This window comes from Channa argus, chromosome 6 (genome assembly GCF_033026475.1).
Source record: "Channa argus isolate prfri chromosome 6, Channa argus male v1.0, whole genome shotgun sequence".
In the NCBI taxonomy this organism is placed as follows: domain Eukaryota; kingdom Metazoa; phylum Chordata; class Actinopteri; order Anabantiformes; family Channidae; genus Channa; species Channa argus.
In genome coordinates this window covers 25,627,232-25,654,396 of record NC_090202.1, presented here as the reverse complement: position 1 = coordinate 25,654,396, position 27,165 = coordinate 25,627,232, and the positions used below count along the sequence as shown (strand labels likewise).

The following is a 27,165-nucleotide window of genomic DNA, read 5'->3' as shown; positions in this document are numbered from 1 at the left end:
CATGTTCATTAAAACAACCGGAAAAACTTCGGTCCCAGGAGACTTTCTTCTTCGTACCAATTTTTTTTTTGAGTACATGTCAGTCATAACAACACAATTTCTCTTCTCTCAATTGGCCATCAATTCAATGAAATGAAATGGTTGATCAGATGGAGGATGTGCTCCCTGTGGCTTTAGTAATGTCACACAGATAAAGCAAGATTGACAATATTTCTGCGTATATGATACACAGCCCTTGGTAAACCATTGTTGCTGTAATAAATCAGCATTCCCCCTTTTGACACACGGTTTAACCTGTGTGGCAACTTTATCAGTGTTTAAGAAGACTTTTGGAACTTTTGGAATTTGCAACCCCGTCTTTTCCACTGAATTTTCAGAGATAGAAAATTGTTGTACAGCAGGGATTGACGATAAAATGTTTGAAAAACTTGTGTGTGTGTGTTTGAGATACACTATATTGCCAAAAGTATTCGCTCACCTGCCTTTAGACCCATATGAACTTTAGTGACATCCCATTGTTAGTCCATAGGGTTTAACATGACGTTGGCCCACCCTTTGCAGCCATAACAGCTTCAGCTCTTCTGGGAAGGCTTTCCACGAGGTTTAGGAGTGTGTTTATGAAATACATAATACACAGTGCTCGCAGTCTTAGCTCTAATTCACCTCAAAGGTTTTCTATCGGGTTGAGGTCAGGACTCTGTGAAGGCCAGTGAAGTTCTTCCACACCAACTTCACTCATCCATGTCTTTATGGAACTTGCTTTGTGCACCTGAATTCGGATGGCTGAGGGAATACTTTTGGCAATAGTCTTTGTCCCGAGTGTTCCAGATTCGTGAACAATTCAAAAATTGTGGATCTAAAAGTCTAAAATCCAACATCTCTACTGTTTTTGTCTTCAGTTGTTCTTCTATGAGCCACAACCTCAGCATCGTAAGCTAAATAATATGATAATATGATTTTGCTGCCGACAACGCCTTATCCATTAAATCCTTTCAGCACTCATCAAAAGGATCAAATGGATTACAGCTTTGTTTTTTTTTTAAGGGTGTGATGTCCCCTCCCATTCTTCAAACTACAAGAGTCATCAGTGGGTGAAGAAACACATTTGTAGAAAATAATGCTAAAATATGCAATTTACAAATTTACAATCTTTACTTTCAATTTTTTGGTGCCTTTGATGGCTCCTCCTTTTTAGAAGTAAAATCCAACTAAGAATGGATCGTATGATCACACGGTTATTGTATATAAAGGAGCTTAATTGATAAAACCAGGCATATTAGGCATTTTGCTTTATGTTGTTGATGTGCTGTAAAAAAACGCATGTGGCCGTTGAAGGATTTGCATATAAGGAAGTCCTCGTTTATCATGTTTTAGTCCCACGATCGAATTTGCTTGCAAATGATCAGTACTGCATGTTTCACACACTGGAAAACGTGTGTAAGAGTGAAGCAGCTCTTGTCGTGCAGGTTGTTGCCCTTTGCACACTTGAAAAGTTACATTCCCCACCGAGAAGTTAACAGTTAATTAGAGGCTTTTCATGCACAGACTACATCATTGGTGCAGTGATAGGAGCCTTGCTTGCTGTCAAACTGCCACTGCCCCACCACTTCGGATTACCTGGACACACATCTTCACAACAAATACACCTATATTTAGCGGTATGTAGTCCATTTTTTGGCTGTGTGACTTATACGTTAGATCAGAAGGAGACTTTATACAGTAGACCGTATTCTAGTTTTGTCATGTTACTTGGCTTTTCTCCCTGATTGGCTGTGACAGTTACTTGATCTCACACTTGTCACACATGCCCTGACGTGTGATTCATTTCCATTTACTAGTGCTTCAGACAAAGCTAAACAAGGGCACATTCATTAAGAGACTTTTTTTTTTAATTTATTTAGGAGAAAGGGGATTTTTCTGAACAAAGGAAACGATAAGCTGAGTTAAGGCAGAAGACACTGAAACCATATAAGTTTACCTGTGATCGTGCGCATCAAGGTGCGTGTTAAAATGGAGGGGAAATAAATCCCCGACTTCTCTGCTCTGTTTATTGCTATCTAATAGAATTAATAATTATCTTGAATATAATTACTTGTCTTACTCAACGCCATCATATCATATCATAATTTTTTTATTATTATTTATTTTTATTTTATTGTATTTTGCGGATTGCGCTAAATAATCACATCGTTCGGTCACAAAGCCTGTCGCTCTCATTTTGGGGAAAAACAAAGTGTCGGAGTGAGATTCTGGCTCGTTTCTGTAACTTAAGCAAACAGTAGCGCTGATATGTGCGGCACAGCGCAAATTACGCACGGCGCATCAGCTTTAACAATATTAATATGGTGGACACATATTAACTAAATAATTTTCACCACAAAGCGTTAAACAGAAGAAAACGTGTGCTCGATCTAAAAAAAAAAAAAAAAAAACGTTTTCCCTCGAACCACTTGTTTTCCCTTCTCTTGTTTTTCCTTTCACACATCATTATTTACAGTACACAGAACGGCAGGTTTGAGTGAATGAGGGCTCTCACTGGATAGTGTAATTCAAATTTTCCAAAACATGCCAAGATGTTACTTCATTTACTCTAAAGGCAGTGAGCAAAACGGTTTATGGACATGGGGACTGCACAGATTAATGGAGAATGTTCTAGTAAAAACAAGGGATTTTTTTCACCTGAAAAACGGGAGGCTGAAACAAGGCTCAGGATTGTGTGGGTGTGTGGGTGAGTCAAAGACAATTGTCTGAGCTGATGTTTGTTGACTCAGTAGAGCTTAAACTTTTTTAAACATTTGACGAAATATTGATGACTAAAGCGACTTAATCCAGTCGTTTGCCTGGAAGAGACAAAACCCGCCCAGTTACTTTGCCAACAGTAATGTCATGGATTAGTTCAGGTATGGGAGGAATTCACTTTAGGTGTTTGCACTGATGTTTTGTTTGAGTTGCATGGTTATTAAGTTGTTGTATTCAATGTTTATTCAATTAATAGAGCATATCTATTTCTATAGGATTAATAAAATTAAAATGGTTCCTCTTAGTGTAAGCATAGGGCTCAATTGACAAGGGTGTTCAAGCAGTGGATCGTGGTCAGCCAGGTAGACCGTCAAGGGACTAACCGTGTTCACCAGGACCAGCATGTCGGTGTTTGTCATGAGAAGAACAAGGAAATGAGGTGGTAGAAATACCAGCAGAAGTAAAGTCCTAAGATTGGAATGAAGTTGAGTCACACTGACAAAAGTTATGAGGTTGAGGGTACTTGGGAGGAAGAAAGAGGAACTCATCTTCATATCTCATTTGAAAGCTTTCAAATAGTAATGATGACATAAGGAATCAAGCAGACACTGAGAATCAGACAGTGTTTATAGTTCAGATTTCTTCATTTAAGCGAAGTTGTTTTCGTGTATATTTTTTGGCATGTGTGTGTCATGGTGGCACGAAGCTTCATCAGCCTGTTTCCTACACTGTAAATTCTAATTATTTAACCTTACTTAAAAAAAGCATGCAAACCGATTGCCTTGAAACCCCCCCCCCCCCCCCCCCCAAAAAAAAACAAGTAAGTGGTACTTGTGTAACTTCAGTCCTTAAAACATCCATTTTACGTTAATGAAAAACGAGTTCCAGTTTGCTAAAATACATTTACACATGACATATTAAGTTAATGACACAGTTCAACTCTGATTTCTTTTTATTTTATTTTTAACCTTAAACTGACGCTAAACTTTAAAAGTCTCTTTTACAACCATCCACATTCCTCTGTCACATTTTCTTTACATTGCTCTATGAAAGCTATTTTCGTAACAACTGACATTGTTCTTTAAAACTCTTTTATAACAACTGACATTGCAAAGATGTAAAATGTCGCTTTGAGGGTGCTTCTAAACAGAGGAGGTAGAAGTGAATCAAATGTGACGTGCTTTTTCGCTCTGCACGCAACTTTCGGAATGCTCAAACCTTCAGCTACTCAGCTCACAGGGCTATGAACCTGAATAATGTACACATGACTATTACGATGCTATAACTGACAACTCATTATAGCCCAAAGGTATGTGGCAATAACCAAACCTCCCATTGTTCGTGTTTCATAATAAATATCTGCAACAGTCAAAATCCAATAAAGCATAATGTCAGTCTGTCCTATTTTCATTTCTGATACACCCGGAAAAACGAGCTTTCCCAGAACAGGTTTCTTTACATTGTGATGTTCTCTTTTATGAGTAATTATACCTCGGAGTAAGAATGACGTGACGGAAACAAAGACGTTAACAACTCATATGGAGAGACGACTTAAAATGAAGTTGGACAACTTGACTGAAAAGTTGACTTATCTGTCAAAGTAACACTGATAGAGTTAAAAACAAATGCATGACTCGTGATCAGTTAAGGGGGCCTGCTGGATCAGGGTAGAGCATTGGTTCGGGATGCAGAAGGCCACGGGATCCAATCCCACCCCACCAGTTTTGGGGTGGTGGCTGGTCAGACTGATTGATGACTAGTGATCCTTTATTGCATGAATGAATGGAAGACGTCATAAATTCCTGTTTCACCATTAACAAATCAAACCTCCATTGAGCCACTTTATGCATTTCAATCATACGTGGTGGTTCATCGGCTAAGCGTTAATTCACATTTACTTCAAACGTTTACTGATACGTCACCCAATGACAGTAGCTGCAGCGCAGTTACACAATATTTTGTATAGGAGTTTGGTTTTCTTACAGCTTTCTCTTTGAAAGAGAAAGCTCTTTCTTACACACCTCTTATTTCAACAAAACCAAAACAAACATGAAAACGCCTCTAACTGTGGCACAATGACTATAGAAATTGGAAAAAAGCTTCATATTCCATATTGTGCTCTGAATGCAGCTAAATTGGCGGCGTATCAATAAATGTAGTAACTGTGCATCAATATTTCTTAATTGATCATGTTTGTCTGATGCCAGAAATTCTGACACGAGGACGCTGGTTGTAGAGCAGTTAGTTGTTTGTTAGTTGTTTTTTTTTTTTACTGTTAAGTGAATTAACAGGGTGGAGCCCAAAGCATGTGGTAAAAAACATAGAGATAAAGAAGGGGTGTGTCGTGGTCCCAACACGGACCACAGAGACTTGTCTACACCCTCCCTGGTAATAAAGATACTTTATTCCGAGGGGTTGGTATATTTTCCTTCTTGGTAGTATCGCTGGTAAATATTGAAAGGACAGTGAGGAGAGGGTGAAATAAATAACTTGGATATAAAAGACTGAAAATGCTAACAAATAGACACAAGTACACAAAGTATTAAATTTTATTTAATACTTATTTATTATTGGGAGCAGACACTCCACCCACCGCCTCTGACCTGATTTGGAGTGAAACGGTGCCAGATCCACTCCGCGTTTTTCTGCGCGCCGTGATTGAGCGCAGTGCACGTTATAAGGAGAAATAACAGGACGCTACAAACAAGAAGGGCGTGCGAAATAAAAGAATAAAATAAACAAGCTAAAAGAGCACAACGGGGATATGTGGCGACGAATGAGGTGAAAAGTGAGACAAACAAGGAATCGGGACGTGTTTGTTCGCGGCTGCCGCTGCTGCCGCGCCCCCGGAGCACCTAGACCGGAGGATGCTGCAGCTCTGCAGCCGCTATCTGCCCTCAATCCTCGCCGTCTCCTCAGTTGCGTCTCATGGCGCTCTTTGTAACGTGCGACGTGTGATCAGGCTCTCTGGGAGCTGAAAGCCATTGCATGGATGCGCAGAGGGTATCGTTTTTTCCTCGAGCATCTGCGAGGATTTTCCTGTTCTCGGTCCACCTCAGTCGCATCAATGCCGACTTGTGTTAGACGCGCAGGAGGGAAAAAGACAGATTTGCTGATCTCCTCTGTGCTAAATGTTTCGGGAGCATCGGTTCCTCAGTCTCCACGTATGATGGTGGTAAGCGCGCAGAGTCATGACCAGGCATCACTTCAATGTTTCTGTGCGTCTTTGCTGTTTCTCTCTCCCAATTTTAACCCGGTTCCTGAATTATCTCTGCAGCCTCCAGCACATCGCAAGCCAAGGGAGACCTGAATCTGTGGCACACACAGCATCTCCGGAGACTGCACCCCCACCCTCCACCCCCCCGCCCACAGGACACCGGAGACTTTTTTTTTAATGGCTTTTGTGTTCAGAAGATGGAAGCTTTTACTGGCGCTGAACCTGCTCGCTTTAGTTGGCTTCCTGACTTTCTGGTCCAGGTGCAACACACGCAGCATCCGCTCCGCCGGTCCGGAGGCTTCAGCTGATGGGATAAGGCCGCGGGGAAACGGGACGGCGCAGGGGCCCAGCATCAATCACGAGGGCCTGCTGAAGAGGCTCGGCTCGCTGGAGGACATGGTGTACCGGCAGTTAAACGGTAAAGAGCAGTAACACGTCAGCTGACACGACCCGGTCACCTGGACTCGGGTCTTACGTGTGTTCCTGTGGGTCTGCAGCACTGTGCTGTCACATTACTTCAGTCATTATTAGGCATGTTTGACAAGCTGCGGTGGACAATGTGACGTGAAGTAAACTTTAATAGGTCGAGATGCGAAATGCCACAGTAAACCAGTCAGTCAGAGGTGAAGATGTTTCCTTTTCACGAGCAGCACAAGGTTATTAATTCCATAAAAAGGACTGGAAACATTTGCTATGTCATCTATAATATGGTTGGGTGCCAACGTTTGCATCCCCTCATTATTAACTCAAAAGATTTTTTGCCATCTATATAATATTTACTGTAAGTTCATTCAGTTTTGTTATGTTGCAGCCTGATACTACAATTGTTGAAATTAATTTTTTCCCCTGATTAATCGATACTCAGTGACCGGTAATGACAAAGGTAAAACGTCCAAGTTACTTCTAATGATAAAAGATGTTCATATCAAATAATGTTCACTATTTTTGACATTTCCAATTTTTGTACCCAAATGTGTGTTTTATTTTTATTTTTTTGCTCCAAAACGACAAAAATTCGTTTCAATGTGACAAAATATAAGTTTCAAATTCACACAACAATTTGTTCCAATAAATTACCAGCAAGTAATATGACCAGCTGGTGATTTGTCTGAACTCCTTTAAAAAACAAGCAAACTTAAAACAATTAGCCAGAAATAAGAAGTTTATAAGTTGGATAATTTCAGACCTTTACTACAGTAACTGCTTGCAATATTATATCAATGCACAAGCTTTGCTGCGTTGTCATAGTGTATATACATTTATAAGTATTGTGCTACTATTATTCATCCAAAGTAAACCAAAGAGGTCAGAGGTATTTCAGGCATTTCAGGATGTTTGCTCATCATTTCTAATCACTCTGCCGGCCACAAAAACCCAAAATCACGCTAGGAGGAATCTTATTTCATCCTTAAGTTGAAACAGTGAAAGCCTTTAAACAAAATGAGCCGACTTCAGCCCGTGAATGGAAAAGTATTTGTTCTCCATTAAGCAAAGGGCTTCTTCACTGAGTTTGCAGAAACTACTGACCTCACTAGGCAGGTGAATAATTCTACGGCTAACAGCAATAGGCCTAGTTATCCCGATTTCCAACGCGTCAGGCTGACACGGTGATTGGGGGGGGGGGGGGGGGGGGGAAGGCTGTCAGCCATGCAGCATCTTACTGAGAGGAGAATGACTCAGCCAGACTAGATGGTGCTCACATGTAATCTTCTCTTGTTTGTCCTGCCCAGGTCTGTCCAAATCCCTGGGCCTGATTGAAGGCGTTGGGGGTCGGGCTAAAGGCGGCGTTGCTGCCACACTGTCCCCAGCTGAAGAGAGCGATGCTAAACCAATAAGGGAAAAATACGGCTACAACGCCTACCTCAGTGACAGAATCTCTCTGGATCGGACTTTACCGGACTTCAGGCCCAGCAAGTGAGTACATATTTTTTCACGTTTGTGTGGCAGCACAGAGGTTTGATACGCTGACGCTGTGTGAGCGCTGAGCACCACCTACAGACATGGAACTCACGTCACGTGCACTCACAGTAAACAAGGCCCAGGGCTGAGTGCAGAACTTTGAACTGCCACCGCTGCACTGGCTAATAGTGATCAGCCCAGAAAGGAGCCATCAGCTGATGATGAGTTGCTGCTCATTGTCCCAATCACAGTCCCATTCAGATCAGTCAATGCTGCCGTGCTAATAATGTGACAAATCCTCACTCTCCCACCAGCCTTGTACTGTACGTTACTTCAGTATATTGTCCCTTTCAGTGTCAAATGTGTGTGCTAAGGTTTTTCCTGCAGTCCCTTTTGGGGGGTTTAAATGCTTACCTCAGACTGCTGCACTGCTGCTCATGTAAATCCTCATCCTGCTGCAAAAATAGTCTCACATTCTGTGATTTATAGTTATATTTGGAAAAAAAACAAAAAAGCTAGGTTCCAATTCTGTACAAACAAAAGTGGCATGTTACGGTGGCACTGGCCAGTGTTTTTACGATGCTAAGTCACTAAAAAAACGACTTGCTAATGTGTCGGTGTTGTGTTTGCTGCCAAAAAAGCCTTAAAAAACGGGTCATCTGACCTCATGAATTGTCAAGCCACACCCCTCGCATTTCCTATCATTAGAGACGTTTAAACCAAACAGCAGTAAAGACAGGCATCCTATCTGCGAATAGGCCAATTATAGTAGAACAGGAAGCAGCGTGTGATTTGCCTTTCAGCCTCAGCTTATCTTTACGGCAGTAATGGAGAATGGGAGGAGCACGCAAGTCGGTCACAGACTGAGTGGTGTGCTTGTTTGGCTCTGTGCAGATGCAAAACGATAAGCTACCCGAGAGACCTTCCCCAGATCTCCCTTATCTTCATCTTCGTCGACGAGGCTCTGTCGGTGATCCTGCGCTCCATCCACACGGCTGTCAATCACACGCCGGCTCATTTGCTGAAAGAGATCATTTTGGTGGATGACAACAGTGATGACGGTCAGTAGAAATTAAGAGATTTCCTTTCCCAAATTCACCTGATTTGAATCAGTTACGTCTCAAGGAAAATATAGAATTTTCTGTAGCAGTGTTAAATAAGCCTCCCGCTGGGCTCCTGCCACCATTTCAAAGGAAACATGTATATTCAAGAGAATCAGGATCTTTGATATTTGTTTTGTTAAAAATATATAACAACGTGCACATAACACTGACTGTCAGCAGATTAAATGAAAGTACGAGCATCAGCCTTCAAATACCCACAGTCAGGTTCGTAGATTCTGGAACAATACCCTTTCAGGCATTTGGCGTCTGGACACCACCACACTGAATTTGAACTGAAACACTCAAGATGTGAGCAAAGTCAAGACTTTCAACTTTGATTCAAGGCATTACAGCCATTTTCAATAAGACAGCCCCATTTTTGGTGTCTCATAAACAATGACACAAATGGCTGCCAAGCGACTTTATCAGGCAGGTAAAAGGAAAGGAGCTGGCTCCGAGTGTTGCATCTGAATTTAGTAGCTGTTCAAGGGAAATCTCGCCGTGAGGTCTAAAGACGTGTCTGTACGCGTGAAGCAGGCGCTTGTTAGGCTAGAAAAAAAACTGAATCAGCCCACCAGAGAGAAACCAAAAACATTGGGAGGGGAACATTCTTAAAAAGAAGGAATTAACTGGCCACATCAGCAAGATAAAAAGGCCTGAAGACCACGGAGGACTTCTGTCCACGCTGAAGAACATTCTCACAGTATTTAACCAGAGAAGTAGCAAAACCCACCTACAAAAGCTCACTAATTAACACGTCGCTTCTCAAAGTGGACGTGTTTGACGTGTCATTATTTCCGCGTACTTGTTGCACGGCAGTTACTAATGAACATGCATACGTTGCTTTCTCCAGTGTTGCTGCTGCAAGCCTATCTTGTAACAGGGCGTGTAACAGGGCTTTGTTAGTGTGTCAAGAAGATTAGTGTCTCCTTGACAAAAGCTGCAGTCATCGCTTTTGACGAGCAACGCTTTCGGAGGTGACTGATGGTGTCGAATGTTTGCAAGGAGGACAGTCGGAGGCGAAGTGCCACGGTTGGTCGTCACGGAAGAGATGTCACTCTTAGACTTTATTAGACAGGGCTGCCAAGTCGGGCTTTGTGAGATGAAGGGACGGGCAGAGAGGTGAGGCGTGGGGGAGGAGATGAGACCACTCAGAGTACAAAAGGAGAGAGGAGGCATGAGACAAATAGACAGTCAGTGTTGCTGGTGTTGCAGAGAAATCGGGGAAGAAGGGGTGAAACAAATGAAGGGAAGAAAGTAGAGCGTGAAAACAGGCACAGGGAAACCGAGGGAGGCAAAGGAAGAGGAGAGAGGAATGAGGGAGAAAGCAGAAACTAAGAGGCTACTGGAGAACGTGGCACCAAGACGGAGGAAGGATCAGAGACAGAGAGGCTCTAGGATGAATGAGGTCGGAGAGAGAGTACAAGGCGACAGCAAGGAACAGGAAGAGAAATAATGAGGAAGTATAGAGAGACCTAAAGCAACTGTGTTAGTCTGTCACACAACACTCACTTCCAGACACTGTGTGCTTCTGCTGAACACACATACACTCCCCTCCAAAAGTATTGGAACACTGAGGCCAATTCCTTTATTTCTGCTGTAGACTGAATTTGACATTTGGGTTTGACATCAAAAGATGAACATGAGACAAAAAGTCAACATTTCAGCTTTTACATCTAAATCTGATACACAACTTAGAAGATGGCACCTTTTGTTTGAACCCACCCATTTTTTGTGTGAGCAATTGGAACATGTGACTGACAGGTGTGTTTTTTTTCCGGGTGTTTCCTATGGCATGTCTGTAAGCTAAATCGTCTAAGAGAGGGAGCGGAAAATAGTTTAATACAACCTGGGGACTTGTTTTTGAAGCTTTTTTTCCTCACCGGTCAAAATCAGACTGCAGTTACAAAAGTAACTATGAATGTAACTAAACGTGCAATGCAAAACATGATGGTGTAATATTTTCAGCGTCACGCTTTTAAAAAAAGTGTCCCAGATGGAGACGGACAGCTGAACGACGGCACCACGCCTACCTATGACTCATTTGACCCTGCTGGTGGCTGAGAGCCTGATTTTCTTAACGGAGAGGAAGAGATCTGAGCAGCACAGAGGGAAACGCATGTGAACAAAAGCACCCACAACCCCCACTGCCTCCACCCGACTCCATAACTTTGCATCGTACACAGCAGTACGGATGATTGTGTGTGTGTGTGCGAGAGAGAAGACACAGCATCGGAAATGAGTGTGTGACCCAGAGAGTGTGTCAGTAAGATAGAAATAAAGGGAGGCTGAGGGAAAACAGAGAATGGGAGATGTGAACACAGGAAGCTGCAAACTACCATTGGTTGTTTTTGGGAGCTGTGTGTGTGTGCGTGTGTGTGTGTGTGTGTGTGTGTGTTTGCGCGTGCATTTTGTTTGTATTTAAAAGCTGTCCAGAAAAATTTTAAGAGATTTGTACGTTAATTGGCGTCAACCGGTGGCACAGGTTACGATTCACTTATTTATTTAAATGTCCTATTGTGACGTAGCTTCGCTAACCTAAATACTTTTCTGCACAGTACCCAGTTCAACTTTTGCACACAGGTTCAGTTTCTGCGGAGAAACAAAGGGTTTGTGTTCAGGACGAGTTCAGCATTAATATTGTCAGGAAAAGTCCAAAAAGTCTCACTATGTGATTAGATTTTCTGACAAGTTGAGTAGTTTACTACTGAGAGAGGGGGCATCACGGTGGTGGAGCGGTTAGCCGAAGAGCTAGAAGGTCATGGGTTCAAATCCCCCTGCCAGCTGTGGCCTTTCTGCGTGGAGTTTGCAAGATCTTCCTGTGCTTGTGTGGGTTTCCTGCCACAGTCCAAAGACATGCATGTCAGGTTAATTACCACTAAATTAGTGTGAATGTAAATGTGTCTTTTTTGTTTTCGGACATGTGATGGTGGTTTTACCGACTGCAGAGCAGCTGAAGGGGCCTCTGGAAGAATATGTAAACAAGCGCTACCCTGGCCTGGTGAAGATTGTAAGGAACCAGAAGAGGGAGGGACTGATCCGAGCCCGAATCGAGGGCTGGAAGGTGGCCACCGGCGACGTGACGGGATTCTTCGATTCCCATATGGAGTTCACTCCCTTCTGGTGAGTAAATCTGGCTAAAGGAATGTAGGAATGCAAAGCTGTCAGGATCCCTCTAATGAACTTCATTTGCACATAGAAGAAGGTGGCTACAGTACAGAAAGGGAGGAGACGAATGCCAAAACACAATAAAGCAATTCCACACCTAAGAACCTTTAAGATACTGTAGGTTAGAGGCTGTAGAACCAGAATCAAAAGGTCACTGTACGACACGTAGCTCGTTAAATAACAAATCAAACATAGAAGACACAATAAAATAGGACATCGCCTCAAAGCCTGTTCATAACTTTTGAGACATAATTTTGCTTTTGCTCTCGTTAGGTCCGAGCCGGTCCTGGCCAGAATAAAAGAGGACCACAGCAGGATCATTTTGCCCTCCATCGACAACATCAAGCACGAGACGTTTGAAGCAGAGCGTTATGAGAACTCGGCCCATGGCTACAACTGGGAGCTGTGGTGCATGTACATCAGCCCCCCCAAACAGTGGTGGGACGACGGGGACACGTCTGCTCCCATCAGGCAAGACAAGTCCTGTAATTACACACTACAGTATATATAGATCAGGAGAGGACACGGCCTGGATATTTGTTTCCTAAAAAGAACAGAGGAGGATCTCACACCTCTGAGTGCAGTGTTTTGCAAAAGCAGCAGATTGCATTACCTGCAGTAGCTTAACCCAGTATAGCCACACACGCACACACACACGCACGCCATATGTGCACGTGCAGCAGCTCAGCGTCACGTGTTGTGTTCCCCCCACCGCAGGACTCCTGCCATGATCGGCTGCTCCTTTGTGGTTGACCGCGAGTATTTTGGCAAGCTCGGCCTCTTCGACTCTGCCATGAACGTCTACGGAGGGGAGAATATCGAACTGGGCATCAAGGTTTGTGTGTCACCCCGTTTCCTCTTGACCCGTGCAGGTTTAAGTGGAGCAGCGGCCCCTGATAAATGAGGCCTCATTAGGATGTCCTGGTCGAGCGGCCCTGATCAGGCCAATAGAGATAAATAGGACACGTGGATCTTAAAGGTTGGGGATTTGGTTGCAATACATCCATATCAGAGCCTGCTGTGGTGCTTATTCAGTTTGATGCTTTTGCTAAATCTTACAAGATTAGTAAGAATTATCCACAATTTCATACCAGCCATGATTAACCTCCTTGAATTCATTATTTCACTTTAACATGAAATCAAAGTGCTTTGGAACCGTGCGGGTTTATTATTTTCTGTAACCTTTGCCCGTAGGTGTGGATGTGTGGAGGCAGCATGGAGGTGCTGCCTTGTTCCAGGGTGGCTCACATCGCACGAACAAAGAAACCCTACCACAACAACATAGCCGTTCACACGCGGCGCAACGCTCTACGCGTGGCTGAGGTCTGGATGGACGAGCACAAGGCCAGTGTCTACATGGCCTGGAACATTCCCATGGAGGTGAGAGAGAGCGATTGCTGATGCTGATGGAAATGCAAAGAGCAGCCGCTTTCGAAGACGTAATGACTCGTTGTGCTCTTGCAGAACAATGGTATTGACATTGGAGACATCTCGGAGAGGGTCGCTCTGAGAAAGAGTCTGCAGTGTAAGAGCTTTGACTGGTACCTCGACAATGTTTACCCAGAGATGAGGAGGTACAACAACACGCTGTTCTATGGCGAGGTGAGTCAGCGGGGGGGGGGGGGGGGACGAGGCTCCAGGAAGGATGAAGACGCTTATACTTTTTGCACATCTGTGTTGGAAATGTATTTTAAACAGAGAAGAAAAAAAAAAAGGGTCAGAATTCTTTTGTAGATTATTAGATTAGATTAAGTTTATTATTCTGCTAAATTTAGTTTCACTTTGTCATCATGGGTTATAGAAATTAACACCACAGAAGCAAGTGAAGTAGAAGCAAAAGGTTCTAAACATTTTTGTTTTAAATACCTAAAACCCCAGAGTGCAACCTTCCCTCCACTGTGTGAGTTTTTTCATATGTGCATTTTTTTGTGCTCTTAACTGAACAACCTTTTTTTTTTTCCCCCCTTTTAATTTCAGTTGCGTAGCTCTAAAGCAAACCACCTGTGCATCGATCAGGGCAATAAGGAGAACCACACGGCCATCCTGCACCCCTGCCATGGATGGGGTCCTCAGGTGCCACTAAACACTCATTCAAATATCTCTGACCGCTTATTTCCCCTTGAAAACAAAACTCATATTATATCATAGTATTTGTCTTGTCCATGTTGTCGTCTTGTCCCTCAGAAGTGTTTACTTAGTACTTAGTAAGTAACTCAACACTTAGTTTCAGTGAAGACCAAGCAGTCAATGTTCAGCAACCTAATAACGTCAAATTCATTTAGTCTGCAAGAAGATCTGAATAAATATACAACAGGTTGAGCAGCTTCTGAGAGCATGTTTGTTTGTTCGGGGGCCAATATGTAACCAACTCATCCAGACCTGAAATTGAATCAAAGTGTAGATGGATGCAGCATCCTGAGAAAAACCATCGCCTGGATAACATCTCTGTGCATTTATTAAAAAGATGTTGCGAGCGAGATTTTTTTCAGCAGCAATCAACTTGGTTTTCGCGTTTCCTGCATAGATACGATCGAAAACAAGATGGCATTTTCACAACATTAGGTAAAGGAAACCCAGTTTTTATTATCCACCGTAGCCTCTGTGGACATTTAGTAACCGTTATTGTTCAGTGAATATTTGGAAATTTAGTTTTTTTAACTATCATAAAACTTATCATAAAACTCTGACTAACACTGCAGGTTAGTTGAGTCACAGTAGTTCACCCACATGCTCACGAATTAGCGCCGTTATAAAAATTTGTTATTGAAAGGCAGAAAATGTGGTCTCTGTGTCCTCCCTCAGCTGGGACGTTACACCAGAGATGGTTACCTGTATCTGGGCCCGATGGGCAGCACGGGGGAAGAGACCCGCTGCATAGTGGATGATCAGACCAGCCGCTTTCCTCAGCTTCTCAACTGTGACAAAGTGACCAACGTGAAACAGAAGACGTGGAATTTCTCTCAGGTGACAGCGAAAAAAGAAAAGTGTTGTTCTCAGTGGATTATTATTTGAATGTTAAGATACGTAGGGTCAATTCATGGACATATACATAATTAGTAGTGTAACAAGGTACCAGGTTGGTATAAGCATTAGATATATTGTCTAGTATGTAGATAATACTCAATAAAAGCATATCAATAACTGAGTACCGTGGGAATGAGCCCTCAAACCCGGAAATCCCTTTTCCCAGAGTCTGCGGGTTTTTTAAACGGCCTTTTGGTTAAACGGCTGAAATAAAGTCTGTGGGTAGCACAAAGTCAAGGAATTAGATCAAATGACAAACTCGATGTTGGGGTCAGTTTGTAGCCTAACAATAGCTTTTCACTTCCGGCGATTGTATGTTAGCGTTAGAAATCCGAAAAGTTGTGTTTATTCTGTGCAGAATATCTTGAACAAAACATGTAAGTATCATAAAATTTGATCCATATCCAATGGAAATATCTCCCTGGCTTTTTGTCCAGGGAACCAGGGAGGTGGTAACTCTGGAAACACCTTTCTTTCACCTTTTTGTAAATATTATTTCCATCACCATTACAGTTTTATGCGGAAACTTTTTAAAAGCTAAAGAGTCCGAGCGTTTAGCTGAGAGCACATCAGTTCTGTCCCACACAGCCTGAAAAGCAGCAGTAAAGTCCAGTAGAACCAGGCTGTTGTGTCCTGCAGAGGTCCTGTTTGTGGCCATAGCGTTTCAATTTAAAACATTTGTATCATGGAGTTCCAAAAGGCAGTCGTCCACGGACCACAGGGTCAATGGTTTGATCCCCGGTCCCGGCTATATGTCGGAGTGTCTCTGGGCAAGACACTGAAGCCCTGGCTGCCAATTCCCCTCCCCAGCTGTGCAGTGAGGGTAGAAATTGGGGAGGTTTGCGTCAGGAAGGGGGTCCGGGGTAAAAACTGGGCCAAATCAACACGCGGACAATGATCCGCTGTGGCGACACTGAACTCACAGGAAAAGCTGAAAGGAGTTAAATATTTAAAAAGTATTATGAAGTTCCACTTTCTATACTGAAGTCCACACCTGTCTCTCCTCTCGCCCCACAGAATGAGTCGATCATGAATCGGGCTTCCGGACGCTGTCTGGAGGTGGTGCAAGCTAACGCTTACTTCGGCCACCAACTGGTGCTGCAGGCCTGCTCGGAGCAGAAGTGGACCATCAAGAACACGGTGAAGGTGTAGTGGACGTTTGTCTAGGACCAGCGCCAGCAGAAGACATCATCATGAGCAGTCGCCCGACCCCAGGCTGGAGGAGGCGCATCTGATGAAGCACAGGCTGCTGGTCTTCTCGAGAAAAAGACAGAAGTTGTTCATGTGTGAACTTCTCAGTGATACAACTTTGGTGAAAACTTTTTTTTTTTTTTTTTTTACAAACTTGACATGGTGCAAGTTTAGCATGGGGACTCTTTCTCTCTTCATCTGAATTTCACAATGTTGTGATGTAACCTTGCCATAATTCGTGGACATTCTCTGGGATGACGTAGGTTTAGGGATGGTGAGCTGGTGCTGATGGTGAAATACGTGTCCATCTTCAACCTCAGTACGTTTCTTCTTAATTAACTGCATAATGTGATTGTGTCATTCAAGATGTATATTATTTAAGATCAAATAACCGGAATTAAAATGTCCATTAATATGCATTGATCCGAATACATTTGTAGTTTGGCTGTAAATATTTAATATTTATAATTTGAAGAAAAACGATTTTAATAAAAAGTGCTCTGTGTATAGGAGCCTTTTGGGTTTTTTTGCAGTAATTGTACATCATCTCAAATAACCTCAAAAAAAAAAAAACTGGGCTAAATCACGGTTTTAAATGTTGTGAACGCATCTGTCTTTTTATTGTCCATTTTTACACGAAGCATTGTGCGCGCAATACATCTTGTAGCATGATTAGAAGTACTGTATGCACACGGGGACGGATTCATTGTGTTACACGTACAGTGCCATAACTTCTGCAGACAGCCAAAACTAACAAAGCACTTTTTATGGACATGGCGGAGGGGGGGGGGGAGGTGCACAGGTGTGTGGACTCTGGGACAGCTGGGGGACAGCTTTAATGCCAGTGATGTTCATGTATTGGGATGTATATGATGTCATGTAATTACTTAATTCAAATGATCGTTTGGATTTTTGCTACTGAGATTGTCTTCCAATAAACAACTGGTTTCCAGGTGCCTGCGTGGTTACTTTTCCTGAGGATACGCAGCTTTTCCACTTTTTCAAGTCTTGCTCAAGGGCTTTGATTTGACATTATTTTTGAGTCGCTGTCTGTTGGGAGAATTATTTAAGCTTAAGAAATACGAGTCAACGAGCCGGGCCACTTTCTTTTGAAGGTTTCAGCCTAAACGCTCGGAAGCTCATCTCATGCTGAGATTGGTCCTTTTAATCATTCACACAACAACAGTTTAATCACAGCGAACATCGTTTATAAAAAGTGGAGCACCAAAATATCCCATCATCGTCCGAGGCAGCCAGGTGGCCCAACGTTAAAGAAACTGTCCTATAAATGGAAAGTTATCAACTCCATCCTGTAGCGACCGTGTGTCCTTGAACCAGATCCTGAACGCTCTCTCTGGGTGAAGCATCGACTTGAGATGTAAATGAAACCGGAGGAGCCTGCTGGGAGCACAAGGGCCTGTTTCTAGCAGGGGAACTGGGACTGCATGCTAACTCCACACAGCATGCTGATCAGAGCCTGTGACTGCAGGCCTGGCCATGGTTGCTCAGCGTGAACTGGGATTAAAACACGCGGGTTAGAATCCTGCTAAATGACAGTTGCAGTAAAAAAAAAAAAAAACTAAACAGAAAGGACAGTAAGAATAAGAATCATAAATAAGAATTCTAGATTTGAATAATCTAGTTACTTTGTCACTTCAGTGTGAGCAGATGCTTTCACGGTGTAGACACAGGGCAGAGGAAGGATCACGTCATATGGCGTGTTGGTTACCTGACAGCAGGTCAGTGTCCTCGTCCCTCTGCTGTATGGATGCTGCACCGATCTGTGTAAAAACAGCAGCTGCGTTGGCACCAACCCAGACGCGTATTAATAACTATTATACAACTTTATCATATGAACAACATTGAACATGAAGTAGGTTACTAAATAAGATGCTGGCACTTTTTTTTTTTTTTTGAAAAGGTGAAAAGTTAATTTCTTGCGTTAACAAAAGCAGAACATAGGATTGTGAGAAGAATGTTCATGACTGCGTCTTTGCTTCATCGTCTCTAGGCCCAATGCTGCCCCCTTGTGGTCTCAGTGTGGCTGCAAGTCCAAGTCCACCTCTACATCACTGATCACTGCACGTACCTGCCTTAAAAGAACTTCATTTAACAGTCATTTTATTTTTCTATTCAGAATTTTAGCTTTTAATTAGTGGCAACAGTAACAGGCTCACCAGCGAAACTACACCTTTTAAATGAAATAAATATTGATGAACTTTCCACATTTGTCCTGTGAACTGGAAAAAAGGTCAATAAATATGAAAAATGTGGCAAAGATATTTTTGACATTAACAAGAAATAAGGGTGAGATTTCTTACTTTACAGAAGCAGCAGCTTTAACCTTTATGTACAGACAGGTGATTAATCCATATGAATAATTCATCATTTCTTTTATCATCGTTTATTATAGTTGGCATTACAAATCTACATAACTAAAACCATTAAACAGAGGAGGGGAAGACAAAAGTAAGTACATTCCTCGAGTGAACGTTACTTATAGTTCTATGCATCTATATAGTTCTTGCGTCTGAAATATTGCATTTATGTAATTTCCTGTGCATTGTCCTGGATTATTGTGTTTTCTCAGGGTCTCATATTAATGTTTACACATATATATTATATATATTCATGTAGACGAGCACTAAATGCTATTTAAGTGTCTGTGAGCTCATTAATAATGGCTGAAGGTTTGATCCCTGTGACCGAGCGTCCTGATAATGTGAAAAGAATAATAAAGCAGCATTGGAAAAAAAACACGTTTATTGCATCAATGCTTAATTCTATGACCTTTGTACAGATTTCCATATTTACAATTTCATAATTATGATTTCTCTAATAAATAGTACAACTGAAAGTATTTTTCTAGTCAACGTGTTTAAATATTGCACATGCAAAGTCTGTATAGTATGTGCTTGTCTAATAGATATGCTGTCATATTAGCTATGTACAAAGGTACATAACAAAAACATGTGGGATCCATCCACCATGCTACTGAAGAGTCACTGTGCGTTTCCCCTCCAAAATAAAAGTATTTCAGAGATCGTGGCATGCAACCGTTCTGCAGGGGCGGAGGCCGCTTGGCTACAGTCGGACCGTTACCAAAGTAACAAACACAAAAGAAATTAGTCCCATTTAAAAGAACGAAAGAAAGAAAAACCATCAGTTAACCCGCACATGGCAGCAGTGACCAGCTGTGAATGTGTTGTCAACATTTCCACCAACAATGCAGAAAGAACCGACGTAAAAAAAAAAAAAATGGTTAAAAACATCACCATCATCGTCAAAACCAGTTGTTTTTTTTTTTGCACAGAACTCATTATTCAGTCTCTCAAATGTGAATAAAACCTTTTGCAGGTTCAAAAAGACCCAATAAATACACTGACTTTAAATACGTGTTGCTCTACCTGCAGTGTTGGCAGATCATATTCAACCTATACAGTAAACATACAAATCCTCATATTTTCACTTTTAATATCAACAATTTTCAGACATTGTGAATGCTGCAAGAGTCCGGCCTGATATCAAATTCCCGTAGTGCTTAGAGTGAGAGAAAGACACGAACGTTGTGACGGGACAGGAGCTTGGACAATGTGACGCCACTTCATCTCTAGATGGCGCTCTTGCACAAAACTACAGCCTTTGTCATTTCCTCGGATGGGATGACGAGCACGGTGCAGGAACCGCAGCAGCGAACCAAATCCTGCAAGATCTGCCAAAAAAAAAAAAACCAAAACGCACAACGTCCGTTCGATCTTGCGTTTCCACGCGGGAACAGGGATCCACACTGTGTTGTCCTGCAGAGTTCTATGGCTTTGGCAAGAAGGTTGAGAGGAAGCAACAATGGGCCGTTCAGTGGCTGCACCTGACGCGTCCGTGATGGAGCAGCCGCCTTTTGTCCGCTCAGCTCCGTCCCTGCTCCGGAGCGCGCGCCAACACGTCATGCACATCTACAGACACTCGAGACACTTTGGACGTGGGTCGCGTTATTTACAGAAGACGCATGCACCTCGATGATGCGGATGTTTCCGAACCCCAGCGAGGTTTTGCATGTCGAGATGAGAGTCAGTGCAGGAGTCCAGAGCCGAGCTCCGTGAATTATTCAGTGCTGTGAGAACGTCTCGCTGCAAAAATGCCCGAAGGCCCCAACAGAGAGGGAGAGTTTGCAAATTCAAACACATGAAAAATGGTGATTGCTTTTGAAAAATACATATTTGTCTACAGCCTCGCAGGTGCATTCGACTGAACAACTTGTCCTCCGCACTTGTGATGGTCCGTGCTTTTCCCTTACATAAGATGCTGTGAATATAACTGCTGTACGTCATCAACAACACTTATTTTTAATATGAATTAATCGGCAGATTATTGTCCTGCACAATCAATGACGTGTCTGGCCTCTGAAATGTCATTACAAATAATGAACCTCTTAATTAAAACCAGCACATATGAAGAGGAGTCGAGGATTTTCAGCGGTTTCGTTTGAGAATCAATAAAGAGGAAACGTTTGGTTTCAGAATGGATTACATTTCTGAAACGTGTTAAAAAGTGAGTTAAACAAAAAAAACATTACATGTTACTAACACGGTAAAACGGTTTACTTCATTTTGAATGCGCTTTAAATACATGAACATACAAATGATTTAATCAATAATAATACATAGAAAATGACTGTTTGAACTTTGTGTAAACAGAAATGTGTTTTTTTTTTAATGCAACAGCTTGTGCAGGAATCTAAAGGGAATAAAAACGTTTCACAGCACTGAAGATAATTCATTAACTTAATTCGTGATGATTGTAGGAACAAAAAAATACATTAATTAAATAAAATCCACCCTGAATGATTTTTACAATGTTAAATAAACATGTTATTTGCCTTCCATCTTTTTTTGGTGTCTTGATGTAGATTCCGTTTTTACCCTCATGAACTTATCGAAGTGGACAAAAGTTGTTGTTTTTTTTTTAATAATGTTACATTTAGGTGCCAGCTCCCCAGGATTAAAGGCCAAAAGCTTCATTCCGTCTTTTAAGAAGCCAGAATGTGTCAGCGTGGCACATTTCCGGTTTTGCCTACATATGGAAAGGCGTTGGAAATCGACTGAGGCAGAAAGTGATGAGTGGAGTGCACTGAGGGTGGATTTTATTTTTATTTATTTTTTTGCTTTTAACCATTTTCTACGCACTCTTAACAATATCCAACAGACAAAAAAAAAAATCCAAGGAACTTTCAGAGTTGCCGTATTAACTCGTGAAATGCCAACATACAGGCCTGCAGTGACCTTTTAACATTGAAGTCTCTCGACTGCTTTGCTCGAATGGCTGATGAACTGATGCCAGCACCTCGTACCAGCCCACGGAATCAGCAGTTGAAAATAGAAATGGTTGGAAAACGGAATTGTCGTAGCACCTCGAGATCCAGGAGCTGTGGCCTGACGCTTATAGCAGCCAGGAACTATACCAACAGGGCTGCTGCTCCTCTCCTCTCATTTCCTTTCCTGGTCCAGAAGCTCAACTAACTCCTGGCGGGTGACTCTCGCCTGCTGGAAAAGCAACTCTGAACTCCTGCACTCATATTTTTAAAAAAAAAAGAAAAAAATAACTTTTGTTATTGCATCAGGGAAACAGAGACGACAGTATTAAGTGTAATGTCAGCCCTTGAGTGTCCCTGTCAAAGTAAAGGGGAAGGAGTCCTGCGTGACTCCTCTTGCTGGCTTCACGGTTTCATTGGACGTCATTAGAAACAAAAAAAAAAAAACATTTGTACAAACAGCTTTTGTCGATGATCACTTTGAGCGTTACTCCTACTTCCTGTCAACGGGGACGTGACCTGACCCCGTGGCATGCACATGCAGGCTGGCTGCTTCCCCGCTCACAGTGGCCGCGGCTACTCCATGCCGTTCCTCAGCATCTGGTTGGCTGCGATGAGCATGACGCTGATGATGAACGCCATGGCGAAGGCGCAGATGAGGCTCTTCCTCACGCATGTCTGGCGGTTCTTCTTTGAAGGGTGAACTGGGAGAGAAACGGGAAGAAAGTCGATAAGCAGAAGCGGAGGGATTGCTGCACTGACATCAAGCACATTTGGAAAAGTCCATTCATACTGAGTTTACGCATGTTGCTCTCAGGTCACTTGCCCTAAAATCCACAGAAGAACTACACAACAAGTAAGTTACATTAAATCCCAAAGTCCTGGTCCATGTTTTACAAAAAAATCCCCCAAGAAACACGAAATCCTGGCCTCTGATGCTCAACTGCCTTCGTCTACAGGTTTGTCAGATGTTCTATATGTCTATTGCAACATTTCTGCAACAAATCCCACCTTCACAAAGGCCGTCATGTGCAGCTTTTGGTAAAATTGTCTTTCTGGTCATTGTGTAAATGAATGTCTGAAAGAAATGATGTCTCCTTAATGCTACACTTTTGAGCTCTGGCAGTGCAACCAAATGACAGCATGATGAGCTTAATGATGCACGAAACAAATGCACCAACACATTGATCTAACAAGCAGTCCAGGCTCCATCTATGAGCTAATTGTCTGGTTCAATCAACCTGCAGACAGCGACTGGTAACTCAATCAACAGCACCTCCTCCCTGCAGCCCGTTGGTGGGCAGACGTGATAATTAAAAGGAGCTGGGCCAATGACCCACAGTCACACAGCTCACTCGCTCACTAGCTCTATTTTTAACTCATCAAAAAATGCTCATGCAAGGAAAAAAAAAAAAGGAGAAATTGCCATGTGGAAAGTAGGTTAGAGATGGCTACATGCTTCTTGGCTCAGATGTCGAGGCGATGTCATCAGTTGGCCAGTTGATGAATTCAATTCCAGACCCTCACTCACACAATAAAACACGACGTAGGTCTTTTTGCCAAATGGATCATCTAAAAAAGGAACATTCAGCCAGGGAAGATTATGTAAGCCAGCACTGCATGCACCTCCAGCTTTTACCTCGGCTACTATTTGTACACAAGCCACAGTCGGCAATCTGTCTTTTTTTTTACCCGACTTTAACTAGGGTTGTCTCGCTAAGAACAAATGTCATTCAGCACAGCTCACACTCAGTTACTCACATTCACACCTTGAAGCTGCCTCATATGGCCACAGTCTCATCTGTCGGCAATTTGTGGAAGCAATGGAAATTAGGGAGCACGTAGGAATGTATTCAGTTTGTATTCGGCAGCACTAGGTTGGTTTAAGTCTCATCTTTCAGATCAATCGCAACTTGTTCATGTTAATGATGCTCCAAGCGTTCAAAGGATAGGATACAGTTTGCACTTTATACACGTCTCCTTTACTAAAAATAGATTCTAAAAGAAAGATGTGAGCGGTGTGTGAGCATTATAGAATTGTGAACAGGGCAGAGGGACAGTGGACAGACAAAGCATCTTTCCGGGGTTGACTGACCTCAGAAAATTACTGCACAAACACTGTTGAAACCAGAAAGTTCACGGTGACAATAGCTGCCAGATCAATTATTTCAGACACTGGTAAAAAAAAAATAAAATTTCAAAATGGTTTTTGAACCGTTTTAAGCAGCTCTTTGGAGATTACGCATCAACAAACGCACAGATTTTTGTTTTTTTTCAGGGGACCTGCATCTAACACGTCATTTAATACAACCGAGTTTCATCTGCTCCATGAGATGTGCAGGTCACGAACATGGAAAACAAGTATAAAAACGCTTCCCATGTACAGCAAATGGTCCTTTAGGCAACATTATCAGGAAACGTCATACATTTCTATCAGTAAGCAGATGACACTCCGCTTTATTTATAAGTCAATTACTCAAGCTTTAAGCATCCCTCAAAGACAAAGACCTGAATGTCATGTAATATTCCACTTCTCAAATCACACTAATATAAAGTTATAATATGTTAAAGAAGTTAAATATGCAGTTTGATAAACTGTAGATGGCTTTGGCCTCCATTACTACAGAGAGGAACCCAGTTTGACCAGGATGGGTGAATTTGTTAGGTTCTCTCTTTACTTTTGTAATGTCTTAAAATCATTATGTGAAGTGCATTGAGTGGAATTTTTTGATTAAAACAGTAAGAACACAACTGACCAGAAAAAAAGCTAACGTGGCAACACACAAATCTCACCTATTCGCTGCCATTTAGGTCACGCATCTTGGTGGAGGTCCTATACCTATGTTTCTGTACAAAGAGCCTTAAATTCTGTGGATAATCGTCTCCAGAAAAGATACGAGGCATTCTGTCAAGCGGGATTTAGTTCTTTTTTCATTATCTTGGTTCATTATAGTAGCAACAGTAATGGCGGAGTCGATCGGGGTGTCAATGGAAAGACCATGTGTTCAGCTGCTGGCTGGACTGTAAAGATGAGGGGAGAGCTGTGGTCGAGACATTAGGTCCCAGTCCAGTCGCATGGACCTGCTTTCAGCCTCATAAAACACCTCCTCAGCCGCCTGGCGAAACGACACCACTGCCAGGTACACAGACAGTGGGCCACTGTGGTCCTGAAGGTAATGAAGTGTATGCTGGTTTCCAGCCAGTTGACTTATGGCCGTCTACGCTCACATGCGCCTCAAATCCATTCAGGTTTGTCGGGACGTTGGGTGGGGACACTTTACCAACTTTTTCCCCGACAGTATTCATCGTAATTTTTGTGGTGCTCTGGGCCTCACTATTCAATGCTGTAGCATTTAATGGCACATTGCAATGACCGGATACGACCTGTCGCTGTATCTGTAAATCACACAGTGGTCTTGCATTTGTCCGGCTGTTATCAGGCAGTGCAGCAACTGGGGGAATTATCTGTGTGCATGGGTTTTCTTCTGGGTACTCCAGGGTCCTTCCGCTAGTCAAGATGGGCGGTTCGGTTAAGTGGGGACTGTCCTGTAGATGTGATTAGAAATGTGTATGGGTGTTTGCCTTTGTACATTTCTCCGAGACAGACTGGCGACCTTTCCAGGTGGAATTCTGCTTTTTTTGCTCAGTGACAGCTGGACAGCTGCTGCTCCAGCATCTTTCTCTCTCCTTTATTGCTATTGGTGCAAATTGTTCAGCAATGATTGAGTGGCTGGTGAACGTCTGTGGTTGGTAACATTCTTTATTCTGTTCGTTTATTTATTTATTTTTTTTAGTTCCACAGCATATTGATTCCAGAGTGAGGTGAAGCCAGAGGGAAATCAAGTGTCTCTTATGCTCCCTCATATATTAAAAAGCTGAAGCAATAAGTACCAGAGTACAGTAGTGTCATGAATTATGTGCAGTATGAATTGCACTGTGACACTGTATTGATTTCTGCACGAATAACCCCACGTTGGTCTTCCTGCACGGCCTTGAGGCCAACAGGAGAAACACGATGTTGTCTCCGTTCAGAGACACCTTCAAGACCCCGAGAAAATGCTGGTAGAGGACACATTCACGGGAAGAAGTTGCATGGCAAAGAAAAACAGAAAAAAAAAAAAAAGAAGAAGGTACATTTAGCCTCTGAGCATCATTTTACTCCATAGAAGAAATAGAATTTCTTCAATATTGGCTAGAAGGAAGAATATGCAATGGAATTTTACACATCCAGAATCATTACTGCCGCAAACACTCTTGGTGAGGACAGTCTCGCTGCATAACAGCGTAGGTTGAGACCCTGCTCGACCACACTGCCTTTGGGACATGTGGGGACTGGTAACACTGTGACTCAGCAATTCTTACACCCCCAAACCCGCGAATGATATCAACACAAAATGGATGCCAGTGAGATGGTTGCATCTTTTGGCTGCTTTCAGAGCACACATGGCATCAATGAAGGTACAAACGAGCTCGACAGTCATATTTTTTCAGTGTGACACTTCTACCTACACATTTGTCACAAGAAGGCCAGAGATTCTAAATTAAAACAACATTTGCTCCACAATAGTTTCACAATGATCAATGTGCTTTGATTTTGCAAAACACTGGAGGTGGCAGCAGGAGGTGGATCCAGTACCTAAATGCCCTGCACACACGGCCCCCTCCAAAAGAGTTGGAACTGCAGGGTCGATTCGTTTGTTTTTACTGGACGCTAGGACGTTAGGATCAAATAAAAGCACATGAGACCAGCTTGCATTTGATGCCATTTGATGCCAAACCACACAGAACATGGCACCTTTTGTATTAGACGAGCAAAAGTGAGCAAAAGCATTAGAACAGATGGTTTTAAAGTGAATGGAATAAAAGCCTAAGCTTGCCTAAGCAGATTGTATGGTTTGGACCATGAGCACATCTTTTATTCCTCCACACTTTGGTAGAGCTTCATCTTAGTCAGCTCGTAAAACTTGGTTCCAGAACGTTTGTAGTGCAGCTCGCTGAACTTTATTTGGAAAGGGCCAACCTCGCGTTCTGATCCTTGAGGGCTAAGATGTTGCGACCTTCACCCCTGCACTGTCATTCAGATTCAAAATAGGTTGATTCTCTTTCATAGATGGTTCATGTTCATTCATATCATTTACCAACAAATGCTGCCTTCACACGTTGACATGAAAGCAAATTTTTTAGAGCTCTGCATCTTTCGAACAGTTAATTTCCCCCCTTTGGAAACAAATTCCAATGCTTTTGCTCACCTAAACCGTGGGTGAGCTGACACAAAGAGTGTTATGTTATGTATTTTATGTTCAATAAAAGCTGAAATTCTGAACTACAGAGTGCAAAAACAACAGATTTAAGGCAGGAAACTGTAAACTCAGCCGCTGTTCAGTCTGTAAGACCCAGAGCAGATAAGACTTAAAGGGATGACTTACTGAACCTGAACGCAGCATATAAACTAAATACACTATAATAATGGTTTGAAATAGAATTTGTTAATTCTATTTCAAACCACGATTACATTTAGC

General features: G+C 42.5%; 2 protein-coding genes across 7 annotated transcripts in view; one reads left to right on the top strand and one right to left on the bottom strand.

Annotated features, from left to right (window-relative positions):
- The first annotated feature begins 1,483 nt into the window (after positions 1-1,483).
- galnt17 (polypeptide N-acetylgalactosaminyltransferase 17) lies at positions 1,484-17,293 on the top strand. Of its 5 annotated transcripts, none has more exons than XM_067508838.1 (13): positions 1,484-1,658; positions 1,902-1,968; positions 6,017-6,374; positions 7,687-7,870; positions 8,750-8,916; positions 11,907-12,081; positions 12,400-12,597; positions 12,844-12,961; positions 13,321-13,506; positions 13,591-13,728; positions 14,104-14,199; positions 14,929-15,090; positions 16,168-17,293. In XM_067508838.1, exons 3-13 carry the CDS (start codon positions 6,134-6,136, stop codon positions 16,300-16,302), a joined length of 1,800 nt encoding a protein of 599 aa, XP_067364939.1. In that variant the 5' UTR covers positions 1,484-1,658; positions 1,902-1,968; positions 6,017-6,133; the 3' UTR covers positions 16,303-17,293. The 5 variants fall into 5 exon arrangements, with proteins under 5 accessions (XP_067364939.1, XP_067364941.1, XP_067364938.1 ...); XM_067508840.1 differs by having other exon boundaries at positions 1,902-1,998; XM_067508837.1 differs by lacking the exon at positions 1,902-1,968 and having other exon boundaries at positions 1,485-1,658.
- Positions 17,294-19,086: 1,793 nt separating this feature from the next.
- caln1 (calneuron 1) overlaps positions 19,087-27,165 on the bottom strand; it is a 48,500-nt gene continuing 40,421 nt past the window's right edge. For both annotated transcript variants that reach the window (XM_067508538.1, XM_067508537.1), the window contains exon 6: positions 19,087-22,350. In XM_067508538.1, the coding sequence (XP_067364639.1) occupies positions 22,223-22,350 (128 nt within the window). In that variant the 3' untranslated portion in view covers positions 19,087-22,222. The remainder of the gene's footprint in view (positions 22,351-27,165) is intronic.

Excerpts from the sequence above, each read along its gene's own strand:
- galnt17 (XM_067508838.1), top strand. The coding sequence starts at position 6,134 with ATGGCTTTTGTGTTCAGAAGATGGAAGCTTTTACTGGCGCTGAACCTG. Across the intron at positions 12,962-13,320 it reads ATATCGAACTGGGCATCAAG|GTGTGGATGTGTGGAGGCAG; the intron begins GTTTGTGTGTCA and ends CTTTGCCCGTAG. Across the intron at positions 13,729-14,103 it reads ACACGCTGTTCTATGGCGAG|TTGCGTAGCTCTAAAGCAAA; the intron begins GTGAGTCAGCGG and ends TTTTAATTTCAG.